At 51.4% G+C, this 18,961-nt stretch overlaps 1 protein-coding gene across 1 annotated transcript in view; it reads right to left on the bottom strand.

The window, feature by feature from the left end:
* Window positions 1–18,961, bottom strand: part of VPS34 (vacuolar protein sorting 34) — a 179,830-nt gene that overhangs the window by 49,574 nt on the left and 111,295 nt on the right. The window contains exons 13-14 of the mRNA XM_087402441.1: window positions 16,586–16,723; window positions 16,324–16,478 (exon numbers count right to left, since the gene is read on the bottom strand). Coding sequence (XP_087258567.1) covers window positions 16,324–16,478; window positions 16,586–16,723 — 293 coding nt within the window. The remainder of the gene's footprint in view (window positions 1–16,323; window positions 16,479–16,585; window positions 16,724–18,961) is intronic.

Here is an 18,961-nt window from a genome sequence, read left to right as displayed (position 1 = left end):
TGTATGGAACTGTAATGGTACCCTTTGGGTCAGTTCCATACAGCCATACTCAGCTTGTTTTGTGCACTCCCCTCCCGCAGACATACCACAGGCAGAGAGATCATCTTCTACACTGAGACACGTGAGAGCCCAGAGAGAGGGCTGCCCATGGTGACAGGGTACATTTGGGAGTCTGTTCATAGGAGAAAGAAAGAAAGTTTATTAAAGTCTTCGGGAGACCGTGAAGGTCTATGAGACTAAAGATAACTGATACAATGAGCATAACGGTGGCGGTCTCAAAACGGGCCAGCCAACCGTTTCTACAAAAAAGAGGTTATGAAGGACTGTGTGTCTAGTCCTGATACAAAAAAAATGTGTCTACCTCCAGATGATACAAAAAAGAAGGGGGGGGACCAAAAATGGGGCAGAGGGGGGAGATACAGTATACATGTGCAGGTGGTGATCATCAGAGACCAATCATAGAGGGGCCGTCAAATGGAAGGTCGGAAAAAACCGTGCGATAGATGATTGGCCTCTAACGTCACGTGGCCTAGTCGAGCTCGGTCGTCGTGGGCGGCGGGTGGCCCTGTGGATGAGGGCAACGGTAACCCCGGTGGGGCAGGCAGAGAGCAGAGACGAGATGTCATGGACCTGGATGTGTGAGTCTGTCCGCTGGCGCAACTGTCGTGGCTTTGGCTCTCGCTCACGTCCGCGTCGTCGGCTAGACTGAGAGGAGGTATCCTGTGACTGGAAGAAGTCAGTGATAGGCCGTTGGGTGTCCTCACGCTGTGTGTGCTGCTCGTGTCGCCGTGCTCGGAGAGAGGTATCTCGGTGGCGAGTCATCTCATGTAAGAAAGCGGCTAGGCATCGCTGATCCGGGAACTACAGCATGTGTGGGAGGGAGCCGAATCCGTCGCGGAAGAGGCAGTGGTACCGGCCTCGAATGGCATAATAGATAGGACATCTGAAAGCAAAGTGCTCCTCCGACTCGATCTCCTGCAAGTCGCAAAGTGGGCAAAGGCGGTCCTCTCGTGGGATACCCTCTGCGCGTCCGCTCTCGATCCGTAATCGGTGTGACGAGACCCTAAACTGACCGAGGGAGATCCGGAGCGCATGTGGTAGATGAAGCTGTGTGTAACCCGGAGATGTGATGAAGCCCTCCTGTGAGATCTGGAGGCAGTGTCGGCGGTAGAAGTCGAGCTTCACAGGAAGCTCAGAGTGAAGAAACCATGTCCGCCAGGTGTGGAGTTGGAGCAGATCCGCTCGAATGAGCCGGTTGACCTCCTGGTCAGTGGGGGAGAGGGGAGATGGTGGAGCGTCGAGGCTGTACTGAAAAGGAGGCAACCGGTCTAAGTCGAGGCCCACAGTCGGGTGAACCAACTGGAAAGACGACTATACCAGCATCGTTGGTCCCCATCAACGGATAAGGCCATAGAGGAGGATAGGGCTAGCCAAGGTAGGCGGAGGCGACCGTCGGCGGAGGAGCTGAAATCCCTGACTCTGTGGAGATAGGTGATAGCCTGAAAAGCCGCATCAAGCTGTAGGGGTGAGGCGTCGAACTCTGCTAGAATGATCTGGTGTGATACCGATGGTTTGCTGCGGATCATCCGAGTAAACATCAATATTTGTAGGCGCTCGACTTGAGCCCACTCTGTGTCTGAAAGGTCGACTCCCCACCAAGGGCTACCGTACATGCCTGCTGGGCGGACCAAAGAATCAAAAAGGAGAGACTTGGTCCGCAGGTCCTGGAAGTGGGAGTGGTAGCACTGTTGCTCCAGCTTGGCAAGAGCAGCGTATCTCCGGGTGATCCTGGCCTGCATGGCTCGGCGCATCGTGAAGATCGGGCTTGAGAAGACAACGCCCAAGTATGTGTAAGAGTCAACTATCTCAACAGGGTCGCCGGCGAAGAGGAACTGCTCTCAGTGCATAGCGGGTCTGGAAGTGTTGAAGATCATCACCTTGGTTTTCCTAAGGTTGACCTTCAAGTCATGTGTATCACAGAAGACTTGAAGTCCATCCAGGTGTCGCTGAAGACCAGTAGCAGAAGAGGATAGTAGTACTACATCGTCTGCGTATAGGAGAATCTGGATGGCAGCCTCCGCAAGAGAGCAGCCTGCACCTCCGAGTGTCCTGATGGTGGTCTCGAGCTTGTCGATGTAGAGGCCAAATAGAGTCGGTGACAAAGGACATCCTTGTTTGACTTCGATAGTGCTCGTGATCTCTGGGGTTGAGCTGGTGCCAATCCTGACCTGCCCCATCACCCGCTCATAGAGAGCTACTACTGCCCAGATAATCACCGAGTCGTAGCCTAACTCTTGCAGACGTCTGATGAGTTGGGCACGGGGAACGGTGTCAAATGCCTTGCGGAAATCCACAAAGCAACAATATACTCTCTGTCTCCTATGTCTGGCCTCCTCAATGATCCCTCTAAGTGTAAAAATGTGATCGTAAGTCGAGTGATCCGCCCTGAAGCCGGCCTGTCCGGATGCCCTGAGCCCCTGTACCTCTGCGCGAGCACTCACCTCGCCATCTAACACTGATGCATAGATCTTGGACATAACATGTCCAACCATGATGGTCCTATAATTCCCTGGATCCATGGGATCTCCTGCTTTGTGGATGGGTGTGATAGTGTTCAGGGTCCAGGCTCTAGGGAACCCGTGGCAGACAGCTTCATTGAACAGCGTTGCCAAGATGGGGACTAGAGTTTTGATGCCATAGGCAACAAGCTCTGTGCATAGGCCCTCATGATCCTTAGCTCGACCGTTATGAAGCTTATGCGCTGCGTGGGTGACTCCCTAGGTTGTGAAGAGGATACAAGTGGGGCGGGGGGTGGCTGAGAGGTCGGGAGGAGGCTGATCAGGGATATCATAGAGTGTGCGTGCGTAGGTGTGCCAGAGGGAAGTGTCTGTGAGGAGGGAGGGGGATCGACGGCGTTCTAGGAATTTCCTCCAGAAATCCTTGGAGTTGCTACTAAACAGAATGTTCAGTAGCGTATCCTCATTCTGGCGCAGGAAGGCTAGCTTCTTGCGACGGACTAGTCGACGATAATCCCTGGTGAGACGTGGGTTGGCCCTAGCGTTTCGCTGGGTCGTGAGTCGGAGTATGCAGCGTAATGCTTTGCACTCGTCATCATACCAGCTGTTGCAAGGGGTGGAGCCAGCGGGTGGAGGGCGGGTGGACCGAGTAGTGGAAGGAAAGATGTGGCGAGCTGCATTGTGAAGGGAGTGGGTGATAAGGGTGGCTCGGTGATCTAGAGAGGGTATGGTGTCTATGTGTCTGAGGAGGGAGGCTAGGTGGGCTGAGTAATCAAGTGAGAGGTTATGATCGAAGTGTATATCATGATAGGTAGTGTAGTGCGGGGTGTGCTGGGAGGGGCTCGGGGCGCAAGGATATGAAAGAACAGGTAAGTGTGATCGGCTCCTGGGGGTAAGGGTGCAGTGCGAAAGTCAGTAATCTGTGGGGCTAAAGCAGGAGATTCCAGAATGTAGTCGACGACACTGGCTCATCCGCCATGTGGGAAACATGTGAAACCAGAGGAGGCAGGCCACCGGTCTAGTCCATTGTAGATGACCAGATCATGTATACGTCCAAGGTCCAAAAGAGCCTGCCCATACCCAGTAACGGGAGCGCGACTGTCAGCCGAGGAGCGGGGGAAGCCCAAGTCCTCTGTGTCCATCTCAGGTAATAGGACCCGATCTGAGTGGAAGTCCAGGAGTGATGTCTGATGTGCACCTGTCCTTGCATTGAAATCCCCAACTCGGAGGACCTCTCTGCGTCTGGGGAACTCCACAATGTCTGAGTAGAGATCTAGATAGGGGGATACCCCCGTATCCTCACGAAGCATCCGTGCGAAATGTGACGTCTCAGGAGGAAAGTAGCAGACTGCAATAAAGAGGTCGGGTGTGGAGGGGCGTCGGAATTGGAGCCATAGGTAATGGGCATGGACATCCCGTCTAACCACGGATGTCAAGCTCGTGAGCACTGAACGAAGGAGTACTGCAACTCCGCCTGACCCTCGGACCCCCCCAATATATCTGGTCTCCTCACGGAATACTGACTCCCAGGTGACCGAGGGGAGAGGGCGCTCGGGGCTCTCATGTGTCTCTCTACAGAAAACGATGTCGCGTCCAGTGTATGACTCTGAGAAGTTCCCAGGGTCAGACCATAAGGTACCATTACAGTTCCATATGCCATGGATATTGTTTGAGGGAGGCCCACATTTGAGCTCTTGTTGCAGAAGTTTGAGAGGCATAAACCGATGCTATTTCATAAAGATCAGCATGACAGATGCATCTGATCACCATCCATCGACCCTGGGGGTCATTGTGAGCAACCGTGGGCTGCATATCATGTTTCACCAGCATGCATACCCCTGAAAAGTGCATTGTACCAGCATAAAAGATGTCATAACCGGCAAAGTGGCCTTGCTGGCCAGCCAAGAAGTGTTGGTTGTGTTCCTATAAGGAAATTACATCGGGGTGCAATCTATGTACATAGTGCCAAAAAAGTCTCTACTTATTGACATTGCAAAGACCTTGCATGCCAAGGGTACTGTGTGCTGAGTCTAAATCTCATAGACCATGTCTCCCTATTTGGGGGGGGAGTTTGCTACCGTGTCTAGAGTACCTGGTGGGGCTCAGCGGCGGGGGCCAACTAATAGGCCGCCATCTCGGACGACAGCCCACTTCCCCTCCTGACGGGCTACATCTCGCTGCTAAAGCAGGGTGCGCCGCTCTTCCACCTGCATAGGTGTGAGATCCTCATCCATGAAGATAGTAGGGTGGTCCTGTAGTGTAGCACGTTGCCTGAGTGTTGCAAGTCGAGCCTGAGTATCCCTGAATCGGATGATGAGTGGCTGTGGGCGCGTGGGGTCCCGTCCTGTGCGCCATGCATGCTCGATCCCATGCTCGGCGAGGCCGAGGGTAGAGGTCACGAAAGCAGTCGCGTCCGCTAAGGGGGTGAGTGAATCTGCGCGGGGGATACCTCGTACTCGGATGTTGAGAGCCTTACTGGCCCTCTGTTCCTGCTCGACGATGGTGGCTGAGACTGCTGCTTTGGGTGCCCGTCTCGCAACGTCCACCCATCTGGTAGTCTCCGCAATAGCAGTCTGGATGGTAGCGATCCGCTCCTCCACCTCTGGTGTAGTGCACGGGGCCGCTGTGACTGTAGCAGTGAGAGAGACAACCTCCTGACGGAGGTGAGTGATCTCCTAGCGCATGCTCTGAATAAGCTGATCTTGTGCTACGGTATGATCCCGTAGTCGATGTAGCTCCGTAAAGATGTAATCTATCGTCTCAGGTGGGACCCGGGAGGGTGCGAGCTGGGACATGGCGTATGGCTAAGGGGGCGTGGGCGATAGGCTGGCTGTATATGGCAGAGGAGTGGAGAAAGGCTGCTGGGTGAGGGGAAGGGGAGACATAAGAGTGGTGGAGACAGAAGGGAGCTGTGTGGGGGGTGAGGAACTGTGACCCTCTCCTGTGGGGGGCAGGCTGAGTGGTACAGTGGTGGGGGAGGCAGTGGTTGGAGTAGAGATGATGGCTGCGGGAGAAAGAACTGCATTGGTGCCCATTGCACCCGATGTTTTCAGGGCTGGTTGGCTGTCAATTGCTAATCCACTCCTGGAGATGCGCTTTGTGATCTCTCCCACAATTGGCTTCGGAGACTGTTTGGGTTTGTGGGCCATTGTAGGACTTGTTCAAGTGCACGATTTCCTGCAGAGGCAGATCTTGTTCAGCATTGTTGTAGGGGTGCGCAGGCCTGTGCAAGGCCAGTGGCAAGCCAAGGCTTGCAGCAGACAAGGGCCCTCAGACCATGGGGCAGCAGGCCAAGCGCAAGCGAGGGGGGTGGCGCAGAGGCTATGGGAGGGGGGGGCAGAGCGGAGAGGCTACAGTAGGGGGGGCACAGTGGAGAGAGGGGGAGCGGGGAAAGGCTGCGGGGGGGGGGGGGGGGGGGGGGGGCCAGAGGCTACGGGAGGGGGTGGGGCAGAGGCTACGGGAGGGGGGGTAGCGCAGAGGCTACGGGAGGGGGTGGGGTAGAGGCTACGGGAGGGGGGGTGGCGCAGAGGCTACGGGAGGGGGGGGAGCAAAGTGGAGCTACGGGAGGGGGGGGGGCAGAGTGGAGCTACGGGAGGGGGGGGGGAGCGGTTGCGGGAGGGGGAGGGGGGGGGGGAGCGGCTGCGAGAGGGGGAGGGAGAGCGGAGATATGGGAGGGGGGACTGCGAGAGGCTACGGGAGGGGGAGAGCGGCGCTACGGGAGGGGGGGCTGCGAGGGGGGGGGGGAGCGGCTGCGAGAGGAGAGGGGAGACGGGGGCTGAGCGGCGGAGAGGGGAGGGGCTGAGCGACGGAGAGGGGAGGGGCTGAGCGACGGGGAGGGGGGGGGCTGAGCGGCGGGGAGGGGGGGGGCTGCGTGGCGGGGAGGGGCTGAGCGGCGGAGAGGGGGGGCTGAGCGGCGGGGAGGGGGGGAGCTCCGTGGCGGGGAGGGGGGGCTGAGCAGCGGAGAGGGGGGGGGGGCTGAGCGACGGAGAGGGGGGGCTGAGCAACGGGGAGGGGGGCTGAGCGACGGGGAGGGGGGGCTGTGCGACGGGGAGGGGGGGGGCTGAGCGATGGGGGGGGGGGGGGGCTGTACGGAGAGAAATGAGGAGAGATAGTGGAGTATGAGGCTCTGGAGGTGTAGCTGTCCTTTTCAAAACACACTTGAGACCACTCATATTTGTAGTACGGAGAGAGCAACATGCACGTCACATGTGGATATGAGTGCAGCTACTAGATGCCCGACTGATCTTCATTGCAGTATGCTATTTCCCTCCACACACGTCATCATATGCCCATGATGTCACTACAGAGGGGCACAATCCTTATGAGATGATACATGATGATATCATAGAGTTATCTAGACAGGGAGACACCCTCCTTCTGGGGGATTTCAATGCAAGGACAAGGGATAAGCAAGTGGGCTTACTTGACTTCACATATGAGAGAGACCCCCACATGATGCCAGAGTTAGATGCAGCATACAGGCAACACCTACTTGAGTTGGGAGCTATCCACGACCTCATCATCTACAATGGCCTTCAAAGATGGCCATCATCTGTGGAATTCACATGCTTCCCACATGGAGGCGGGACCAGCACAGTGGACTACCTACTGGGCCCATTGGCTTTTGCCTCACGGATACATGACCTCACCATACCCCCCCCTCCTTGGAGCCGACCACTCACATCTGGCCTTCGATGTTCTTGCTACTACACCAGGCACAGGGAGAGTTCCTACCGCTACCTGGACCCAGACCCACTTTGACCGTGCCCTTGATCCAGTGTATGTGTGTCACTTAGCCAGAGAGCTTCCGGCCTTAGTGGAGGTTGATTTAGACCTCGCCCATGCCTCAGCCACCCTTGTCACAGTGATACAGGATGCTGCTACCAGATCCTTTCCTACGACCCGATCTTCACAGGTATGAGATGGGAAGATGCCTCAAAACCCCTAGTTTGATTATGAATGCAGAGAGATGCGAGCCGTCCTCACACGGGAGCGAGCCTTGGGTCAATTGACGTCACATGAGGCACACAGGATCTTTCAGTGGTTGACACGCCGCAAGAGACGAGCCTTCCTCACACATAGGATGGATGAGATCATCAAATCATTTCGCGGAGGAGACCCAACCACAGGGTGGGAATTCCTCCCGAAGGGGAAGCCACCCATCCCCATCACGGATCCGGGCGTGTGGCACACTTATGCATGCTCCTTATATGATGTCCCGAGGCAAACACCGGCAGACATGTCCTCTATGCCCAGGCCCACTACCTGTCATCTATTCACTACGCAGAATGTGCGGGCTGCACTTTGCCGACTCCACAACTGGAAAGCATAGGATCACGAAGGCCTTTGGACATAGCACTTCGCACATGGGCAAGAGGTCCTAGCACCGATCCTTGCACATATGTTTAACCTTGCAGTTTGTCACAGCTTCCCACCAGCATGGAGCACCACTACTATCGTACCAATACACAAAGCACGAGACCTCATGGACACCGGGAACTATCGCACCCTCATGATTGGCCACACACTGGCCAAGATCTATGGATCGGTACTAGAGAGAGAGATCAGCAGTCATACAGAGGCACGAGGGTAGGCAGGATTCAGGAGGCAACACTCTACTCTAGACCACATCTTCACTCTGAGGGCTATCATTGAGGAGGCGAGGTCTAGACATCAGAGAGTCTACACATGCTTCGTAGACTTTCGAAAAGCCTTCACCACTGTTCCACGATCCCGCATGATCAGGAGACTACAGGAGATGCAGATCCTAGAGATGCTCATTTGGGGTGTGATGAGCTTATATGAGTCAATCAGAGGCAGGGTCCATGCCCTAGGCGGTCTATCGGATTGGGTCGAGAGCACCATTGGGGTGAAGCAGGGCTGCCCTCTCTCACCGACTCTCTTTGGACTCTACATTGATGAGATCGCATCTTTCATAGATCGCCTAGGTGGCGAGGGCTCATTATTAGGGGATCTCCTCATACAAATTTTGTTATATGCCGATGATATAGTCCTTACATCCTCTTCAGCGGAGGGGCTACAGAGAGATCTGGAGGCATTAAAGGTGTTTTGCAGAGAGAGAGATCTGACGGTTAACCTGGGGAAAACTAAGGTTATGATCTTCAACACCTCACGAGCAGGTGTTTTGCAGAGAGAGAGATCTGACGGTTAACCTGGGGAAAACTAAGGTTATGATCTTCAACACCTCACGAGCAGTGACTAACCGACTTACTTTCACCTATCGTGGTGAACCAGTGGAGATAGTGCAGTCATACACATATTTGGGAGCAGTCTTCATAGGACCCATCTTCACGATGAAACATGCAGCCCAGGCACAACTCACATGAGGGCGTAGTACTTTGGCTAGACTAGAGCGGCAGTGTTTCCAGGTGCACTTCCAGGATCCACCGACGAAGGGCTGGCTTTTCGACACACTAGTGCAGCCAGCTGTCATGTATGCAGCACCTTTCTGGGGGTGCGATCTTCTGAAGATAGACTGGAGGAGCTTCGAACGGCTACAAGTGACGATGGGATCCAGGATGATCCGATGTAAGCCCTCAGTTCCACGTGAGATAGTACAGGAAAAGTTCGCCATGACACCTCTCAAGGTTGATGCCATCTTTCAAACAGTGACTTTCATCCACAGAGTCTCAGACTTGCCCCATTGGAGACTTCCGAGGTTGGCCCTAGAGTTATCCAGACAACTTGCAAAGAGCGGGGCAGACACATGGTATGCACACATATCTACATGGCTTGCCAGGCACAGTATCCAGATGGACAGGCTTCCCCCCTTTCAGCATAGCATGGATGCACCTCCTGAGTTGATCCCGCGAGATGAGATCAACTGTATCATACGGTTAGACCTCCTCCAGCTTCACACATCCCGGACTTGGGGGGCGGGGACCAGGAGCTTCCCACCAAGACCCAGTTTTATTGCGACCACTTCCTAAGAGTATCAGAGGAGGGATTCATTATCAGACCCCAGTATCTCAAGGATAGAGGAGTATCACATGCACCGAGGATTGCCATTGGTCAGATGCGGGTTTCATCCCATCAGCTGAGGATTGAGGTAGGGAGAGCAGCGGGTATACCTAGAGAGCAACGGGTTTACACACTATGCATGATGGGGACGGTTGAGACAGAGGAGCATTTTCTTTGTGTTTGCCCAGCCTACTACGAGATTCGGGGACGCTACCACTGTCTCTACCTAGAGGGGAGTGGCTTTGGTCCTTTGTCATGACTGATCCATTTCCATGACCAGGTTTGTATCGGGATTTATATGATGGAGATGCAGCGACACAGGGAGGTGCTTCTACGATAGATCAGAGAGCAGCAGGGGATGGTCAGACCACTACAGGACATAGAGGGTGACCGGGCACAGCGGCACGTCACAGACTTCTATACATTTGAGTCAGCCCCTGGATACAGTGGAGTGGAGGAAGAGAAGCTAGCCGATATGAGAGCAGTCTGGATGAGCAGCCGGCACAATACCACCGAGAGAGGGGCGCAGAGGCGACATGTGCGACAGAGAGCCCCTAGAGTACACTCTATTGAGGTCCGACCTATCACAACTTTCCCTAGGGGAGACCGACATAGACGAGGGGTCACTCTAGACATAGCCCAGAGAGTCTAGAGAGCAAGGAGACCGCGCCCCCCACCGCGGCACGAGACAGCTCGATAGACGCAGATACGAGACATTTTTGCAGCCCACCAGAGAGCCATCACTGTACCAGGCTTCGGTTTCGTCCCAGCGCCTGGATAGATTGATTGATATGATTATGATTATGTTAGCATAGACTAGTACTCACTAGTACTCAGCAAGGGTCTTAGTGTACCCTTTCCTTCAGCCCACTAAGGCTTGTATGAGTTTGCTTTTCTGTGCACTGTCCCATAGGCCCGTGAGGTCTCCCGTGGACGTTAATTTCTCTCTCTCTCTCTCTCTCTCTCTCTCTCAGCACATGACAGTGTCTGAACAATGGGACGAGTATGCAAAACAATTTGAGGATGGCAGTGTGCGATTGTAATGGCACCATCTGGTACGACCCAAGGGGGTTCTTGGAGACATACAATAACAAAGATATGATCTTCTACACCGAGACACATGAGAGCATAGAGAGAGGGCTACCCACAGTGACACGATACACATGGGATTCTGCTCATTAGAGGGAACTGAGGAGGGGTAGTGGGGTACGAGGATATGGAGGTGTGGCTGTTCTCTTGAGATCACATCTGAAGCCACTCCTCTCTGTGATACGAAGGGAGGAGCATACACGCACATGTGGATTCGTGTTCAGTTACTAGATGCACGGCCGATCTGTGTTCAGTTACTAGACGCACGGCCGATCTTCATTGTAGTGTGTTACTTTCCCCTAGACACATCATCTTATGCGCGAGAGGTCACCACTGACAGGCATAGCCCATATGAGACTATCTATGATGACATCACAAAGTTCTCCAAACACGGGGACACTCTCCTCCTTGGTGACGTCAATGCACGTACTGGGAACAGACAGGTGGGCTTGTTAGATTTCGATGAGGATTCCCTCATAGTACCAGAGATGGATGCAACAGAGCTGGGGATCGTGAGGCAGTCGGCAGATGCAGATGCACCAGTGACAGCATATGGGAGGCATCTACTCGAGTTGGGGGCTATACATGACCTGATCATATATAGTGGTCTCCCAAGATGGCCATCATCTGGTGGGCTCACTTGTTTCCCACATGGAGGGGGGAGTAGTATGGTGGACTACCTGCTTAGTCCACTAGCCTTTGCCCCATAGATACATGATTTTACTATGCCGCCTCCTCCACTAGGACCGTGCTCTTGACCCGGTGTACGTGAGCCACCTGGCTTCTAAGCTTCTGGTACTACTTGGAGAGGGGATGGACCTCGCACATGCATCAGACACCCTTACCTCAATGATACAGGATGTTGCCACCCGAACCTTTCCCACGACATGATCTGCATGTGTTCCAGATGGAAAGATGCCCCAAAACCCCTGATTCGATGATGAGTGCAGAGTGATTGGCAAGCATTGGGACACCAGAGGCACAACGGATCTCACGCCGAGTGATAGCGTAAGAAATAGGCTTTCCTCATGCACAGAATGGATGAGGTGATCAGCTCCTTTTGCGGAGGAGACCCTACTACGGGTTGGGGGCTCTTGTCGGATGGGAAGTCGCCCATCCCCATCACAGATCTAGCAGTCTGGCATACATATGCATGCTCTCTATATGAAGTCTGAGGTCAAGCACCACCTGATATGTCCTCTATGCCCAGACCCACTACGTGTCATTTGTTTACTGCGCAGAATGTACGAGTTGCCCTTCTTCGGCTTCACAACCGGAGATCACCAGATAATGAGGGACTACATACTGAGCATTTTGCGCATGGGCAAGAGATCTTGACCCCGATCCTAGCACAGTTGTTCAACCATGCCAAATGCCATGGCTTCCCACCTACCTGGAGCACCACCATAGTACCGATACACAAGGCAGGTGATCCCATGGACACTGGGAACTACTGCGCTTATGATTGGACACACTTTGGCTAAGATATATGGGTCAGTACTAGAGAAGCATCCATACGGAGGGTCACGGGCAGCGGGCACTTGGGCAGGCAAGTTTTCAGAGATAGCACTCCACCCTAGACCACATTTTCACCCTGAGGGCTATTATTGAGGAAGCGAAATAAAGTCTACACTTGCTCCGTACACTTTCGTAAGGCATTTGATATTGTCACATGCTCTCGCCTAATCGGGAGGTTACAGGAGTTGCAGCTCCCAGAGATCATGATTTGGGGGGGTCATGAGTCTATGAGTCCGTCAGAGGGAGGTACGTGCCCCAGGAGGACTATCAAACTGGGTTCAGAGCACAATCGGAGTAAAACAAGGTTGCCCCCTATCACCAACTCTTTTTGGGCTCTATATCGATGAGATCACTTCTTTTGTCGATCGCCTAGGTGGAGAGGGTTCGCTTCTGGCTGACCTGATGGTGCAAATAATGCTGTATGTTGTATGTTGATGACATAGTCCTCATATCATCAGCAGAGGGACTGCAGAAACATCTACAGGCTCGAGATGTTTTGCAGAGAGAGACTTGACAGTTAATCTTGGGAAACCCAAGGTTATGATCTTCAATACCTCGCGAGCAGTGTCCCGTCACCAAAGCTTCACATACCATGACGAGCCTGTGGAGATAGTGCAGTCTTACACATATTTGGGGATAGTGTTTACTGGACCAGATTTCATGATGATCCATGTAGGTACGACACGACTCACACGAGGACAGAGTGCTCTGGCTCGACTAGAGGCGATGCTTCCAGGCACACTTCCCGGACCCTTTGACAAAGGGTTGGCTTTTTGACACGCTGGTGAGACCGACTGCCATGCATGCAGTACCTTTTTGGGGGAGTGATATTTCCGCGACAAAGTGGCGGAGATTTGAGAGGCTACAGGTGACTATGGGATTTAGGATGATTCGGAGTAAACCCTCAGTCCCCCATCAAACTATACAGGCAGAGTTCGCCATGATCCCTCTCTAGGTTGATGCCATCTTTCAGGCAGTCACGTTCCTCCACAAAGTCTGGGCCTTACCCCAAGGAGATTACCGAGGTTGTAGAGTCCTCCAGACAACTAGCAAAGAGCGGTGTTGATATGGCATGGTATGCACGGATATCCACGTGGTTTGGTAGTCATGGCATTCAAATGGACAGACTTCCCCCCTTTCAGTACAGTCTGGATGCACCACCCGAGATGATCCCACGAGATGAGATCAACTGTATCATACGGTTGAACCTCCTCCAGCTCCATACACCTAGGGCTTGGGGGGAAGAGGAGTTCTCCACCAAGATCCAGTTCTACAATGAGCACTTCCTGAGGGTCTCAGAGCATGGTCTTGTCATCAGACCTCAGTATCTCGAGGACAGGAGAGTATCACATGCACTAAGGGTTGCCATCGGTCAATTGCGAGTCTCATCACATCAGCTCTGCGGATTAAGGCAGGGAGAGCTGCAGGCATACCAAGAGAGCAGAGGACTTGCACACTATGCCAAATGGAAGAGATCGAGACGGAGGAGCATTTTCTATGTGTCTGCCTAGTCTATTATGAGATCCGAGGACGATATCACTACCACTTTCAGAGGGGCATGGCTTTGGTCCACTTACACAGCTGATCCATTTTAACGATCAGGTTTGTGTTGGGCTGCTCTATCCAATTGAGATGCGACAACAGAGAGACATTGATGCGACAGACCAAAGAGCAGCAGGGACTCATGCCACAGATCATCGAGATCAACAGATCATAGACTTTTGTTACAGCCTTCTATGCATCTGAGTCAGCTCTCAATGAGACTGAGGGAGAGGAGCTTGATGAATTGAGAGCATCATGGATTTCATGGATTAGTTGGAAGTATGCACCATGATGCTACCAGATGAGGGACACACACTCCACGTGCGACACATAAAGGGACTAGATCACGCACCATCGAGGTTCTATCTCAGCCCTCCTCAGAGGTGACCACCAGAGATGAGGCATCACCCTTGACGTAGCCCACCGTATCCAGAGATCAAGGAGACCACGCCCTCCCCCACGTCGAGAGACAGCTCGACAGACAGATATACGGAAGCTCCTCACGTCTCATCAAGCCACTAGGTTACCTGGATATACGGAACCTGAGCATGTACTAGGAGTGCTAGCTCTGAGCACCTGATACTTCTATGTTATTTTGCTTTTGCTACTCTAGTATTTGGACACTTGATTCACTAGTTTAGCACTTCCGCTTTCAGCAAGGGTCTTAGTGAACCCTTTGCTTCAGCCCTCTGTGGCTTGTATGAGTTACTTTTTTGGCTTGTACTTTGTCTCATAGGCCCGCGAGGCCTCTTGCAGACGTTAATACATCTCTCTCTCTCTCTCTCTCTCTCTCTCTCTCTCTCTTATCAATGACCTAGAAGCATGGGTGAGAATACACAGTAGGGAAGGTGTTGAAATTGCAAGATACATCCCAAGGAGAGCACTCCTTGGGACCCTTGATACTCAGCCCGTAGCAGTGAGTCAAAACTTTAGCATTCATGCCCGAAGTAGATTTACTTTACTTAAGGACCACCATGCCTTGCCGTGTTTATCTCAGCCATGCCATTCATAGCCTAGCCCGAAGTAGGCTAGCTCAATAGGATCTAAACCTGTCACAACCTCGAGTTAGACCCTGCTCTAACCTTAGATCCTATCCAAGATCCCAGATTAGTCTGGCCTAGGCCCTGGACATAGGAGATTTATGCTAGTATAAATCAAGGTAGGAAAGTCGAACTGATGATTCTCAAACTATACCTCTCAATCTAGCATCCTACTGCAGTGGTAGCTCAAAGGAACTAGGAATCAAGACATTTACCAAGCATGGTAAATGGAGAAGTATCAACTCTAGAATCTTCCAAGTAAACTGAGAAATCGATCCCAACTCCCTTACTCAATTCTCATCTGAGGTTTGAGTATATCCAACGTCCAGTTAAATGTTCAGATTCTTATTCATGCCAAAATAAAGTTTAGTGTTTTAGTCTTTCAATGTCATGACAAATATACTATCCTCTTTCAGATCTAGATTAGCATCAGCTCTAGAATCTTCCGAGTAAACTCAGAAATCGATTCCGACTCACTTGCTCAATTTCATCCGAGGTTTGAGTACGTTAGATCCAACATCCAGTTGGATGTTCAGATTCTGATTCACGCTATCATCAAGTTTAGTGTTGTAGTCTTTCAATGTAATGCCAAATATACTAAATCCTCTTTTAGATCTGGATTTTGTATAGTATCTGTAGGGTAGTATCTGTACTGTCATCCCTCAAAATCAATCTGAATACCTGCAGAAGACTTATTGCATTTGATAGATAATGAAACCAGATACAGCACTAACATAGCTTTCTTAACAGAAAGTTGAATGTGACTCACTTACCAAAAGTCATTTGGTAAGTTACTTGTCACCTTACCCAATATCTTTTGGGTGAACACAGCCCATTGGGTATGTCTATTCAGACTCACTCACCTCTCCCCTCAGCCAGCCAACAGATTGGTCAGCATACAGCGTTTCCAACACCTTAGTGGACAGCCAACCGACTAGTTCCTCTGCAAGGATCCCCCAGGGTTCTCATGTGAACAGCTAGGCTAGGTGTGCCCTCCTATTGAGACATTGTGGTCTACTTCTCTAATTACTCTTCTGTTTTGAGACATCAGCCTTGGGCTGGAAATCCACTTTAGTGGCTCCACCCCTTAAGTTTTATCGTATTTGGTTTCCTTCACTCTCATAGACCCTTAGGACTTTCGAAGACTTTCATAAACCTACGTTCTTTCTTTCTTTCTTTCTTGTACGAGTGGTGAAGTTTCCAAGAGTAGAACTTCCCCACAATGGGGGAACTTACTACATGAGGAACAAAAGAGAGGTGATGAGCTGACTTGCAAGCATTTTGCATATTGCTATGTTGTTCTAGGAAATAGTAGACCTCGATGTGCAACAAACAAGGGTGACAATTGTACATTCCACCAAATGGACTTGGTGAGTTCATCTCCTTTTACACCTTCATAATACCTTGTCGGTGAGAATGGTGCTAGATATAAATGGGCCAAACATTATAGGATCAAATAAACATTCATTATGAAGAAGATCCATAGAGAGAGAGAGAATGGTGCTAGATATAAATGGGCCAAACATTATAGGATGAAATAAACATTCATTATTTATTTACATCATTATAGGATCAAATAAACACTCATTATGAAGAAGATCCACAGAGAGAGAGAGAGAGAGAGAGAGAGAGAGAACCTGTCACCCACACCAAGAATGTACATGATGACACAATATCCTGCACAACTTTTCACAAATGTTTCCAAGCAAGTAGCATTGATGCCAAATGGCCCCCCTTCGTCATAGTGGTATTGTTGCAAATAGCTGATAATAGATTTATGTTCATTTAATACCTGCCAAAGATGGGTTATATGTCGAAATAAACCACATAGAATAACAGGTAGCTGGCAAAAATATCAAAGCATCATGATCTTTCTCATCTTCGAAGTCAATGGCATACTTGAGCGAGAGATTTTGAAGGTACAAATTCCATCATTCCTTCATCCTGATTTGTTGCTAGTACTCTATAAGGGGTGAGCTGCAGGTCTAAGTTCTCCAGTTTCAACAATCTATCCATCAAAGAAACCAGCTGAATTACCTGCAAAATGAGAGGCAAATCGCATTGTGAAAAATCAATAACCTTCTGAACGTTTTCTCTCTCCTCTCCTAGCTGTTGACTGCCTACAATAGAAAGATAATGGCCAGACAATGATCATCCAACGTCATTATAATCAATCACCCAAGATACAGCAGTCAATGCTTAAAAGAACTTATCAAAAGCAATGATATTTCACGATCTATACATTGAAATCTTTGTCATGTGCTTCACTCATTAACTAAAATATGCCTCAAGTTGGACGCAAGTTGAAAAACTAAGTATATAAACCTTGATCAACCATAACCGTGTGCCACCAAATACTTTATAGAGAAAAATCGGCTTGAAATAGAAGCACAAACAAGACACAAAACTAAACCAAATGGTTCGAACAATGTGAACAATGTTGTTAAGGTATTGCTGTGCTTCTTTTGTATCATATACGATATCAAATGGCTGTCTCTTTGTTCAGTCCCCGTAGCCTAAGAAGTGCCATTATGCCTTGCTATACTTACTGATAGTGCGCCATTACCTTGCTGCCTTGCCATGTATACTGCATGCTCACCTTACTGCCTTGCACATTGTCGCTTCAAACCTTACTTGTCCATTACGGTCCCCCTCCTATCGTCTAGACCTATGATGCAATTACTCAGCTTCATCTCTGCTCTCTCAAACCATATGAGACGTTTCTAACAAATCAGCATAGGGCATATACTAGGCGCTTGTACACGAGAGGTAAAAGGAATATACCTATAATGTAAGAGTGTGTGAGTGATGTGCATAATAGAGCTTCACTTACGGTATTAATATCATATTGTAAAGCTTTGTTCTCTTGTATCTTGTTTTTGTGGTAGCTGCTTCTTCCTCTCCTCTCCCACCTTGCACTCACTGGCTGTAGAGAAGTACAAGCTGAAAGATCTCCTTTACAAACTCAAAAACCACAGCTCTCAGCAGAGTGACACCTCTTTGAGTGTGAAAGGGTGAAAAGTTCTCTTTGTTCTCAAGAGAGGAAGAAATAGAAGTATTTTCTTGTTGGGAGGCAATCCCCTAGCTCAGCCCCTCTTTTCTCTGCAGGCACATCTTGGGAGGCAAACTCAAAACCCAATTTTGCCCTTAGGTCGGCAGGCTAGAATCTCTGGCATCCCCAACCTTTTTTCTATTTTTAAAGGCGGGCTTCATCCCAAGACTCTTAGGTGCCAATGCGAGGCAGTACCACCAACTGTTACTGCAAAGCACAGGGAGGGCACTATGTCCCAAGCATCATCAAGGCGCCAGACCTCGTGGGCAATGCCTTAGAAGCACCAGGCGAATGCAAATGCACCATGGGCAAAGGCCACAAAACACGGCGAAAGGTCCATTGAGAAGCAAGGCCAAAGTGGGCAGAGAGGTCATATGTGCCAAGAAGCACTCCCTCCAGAAATTGTGGCACTGATTTTTCTGCATGCAGACAAAAGAACCATATGCCCTAGGGCCTAAATCTTTTGCTATCGCCTTGTTTCCAACCCTTGATGGGTAGGTTGAGTACTCGAAGGCCATAAAGGCCTCTATAGTCTGCCCTTCTTCTTTCAGGCCTTTCCTTAAGCCTCTCCACATGGCAATTTGCAAATAAAACGTATGATTATTGCTTTTTAACCCCCTTTTCCAAAAACTGCACAATTATTGAGCCTCCTACCGCTAATTAGCAACTATGGGTCTCCTTTCAAATGTCTAGTTGTTGCATGTGAAGGACGTAGCTGCTGCTCCTCCCCGCTCCCCTGCTGCACCCCCTCCCTCAGCCCGTCCCTCCCTCTCTCCCCTCCTGTCCCTCGCCCCCTCCCTGTTGCTCCGCCCCCTCCCCCTTCCTGCTGCTCCACCCCCTCCCCCTGCCTGTCCCTCGTCCCCTCCCTGCTGTTCCGCCCCCTCTCCCTGCTTGCCCCTCGCCTCCCCCCTGCTGTTCTGCCCCCTCCCTGCCTGCTCACCCGCCCCTCTCCCTACCTCTCAGCCTGCTCCCCTGCCCCCCCGCCCCCTCCCTGCTTCTCCGCCCCCTCCCCCCCCCCTCTCCTCCCCTTCCCTTCTCTCCCCGCTCCCTCTCCTCCCCCTCCCAGCCTGCCTCGCCCCCTCCCTGCCCCTCCCTCTCCTTCCTCTCCCTCTCCTTCCTCTCCCTCTCCCTCTCCTTCTCCTCTCCCTCTCAGCCCTCCCCTCCAGCGCCCCCTCCCTCCCTCTCAGCTTGCCCCTTTCCCCTCTCAGCCCCTCTCCTCCATC

Source organism: Dipteris shenzhenensis, chromosome 31 (assembly GCF_047967505.1).
Source record: "Dipteris shenzhenensis isolate YYH24624 ecotype China chromosome 31, Dip_SZ_1.0, whole genome shotgun sequence".
NCBI lineage: Eukaryota > Viridiplantae > Streptophyta > Polypodiopsida > Gleicheniales > Dipteridaceae > Dipteris > Dipteris shenzhenensis.
The sequence above is the reverse complement of the archived record's forward strand: the minus strand, read 5'-3'. Positions and strand labels throughout refer to the sequence as shown.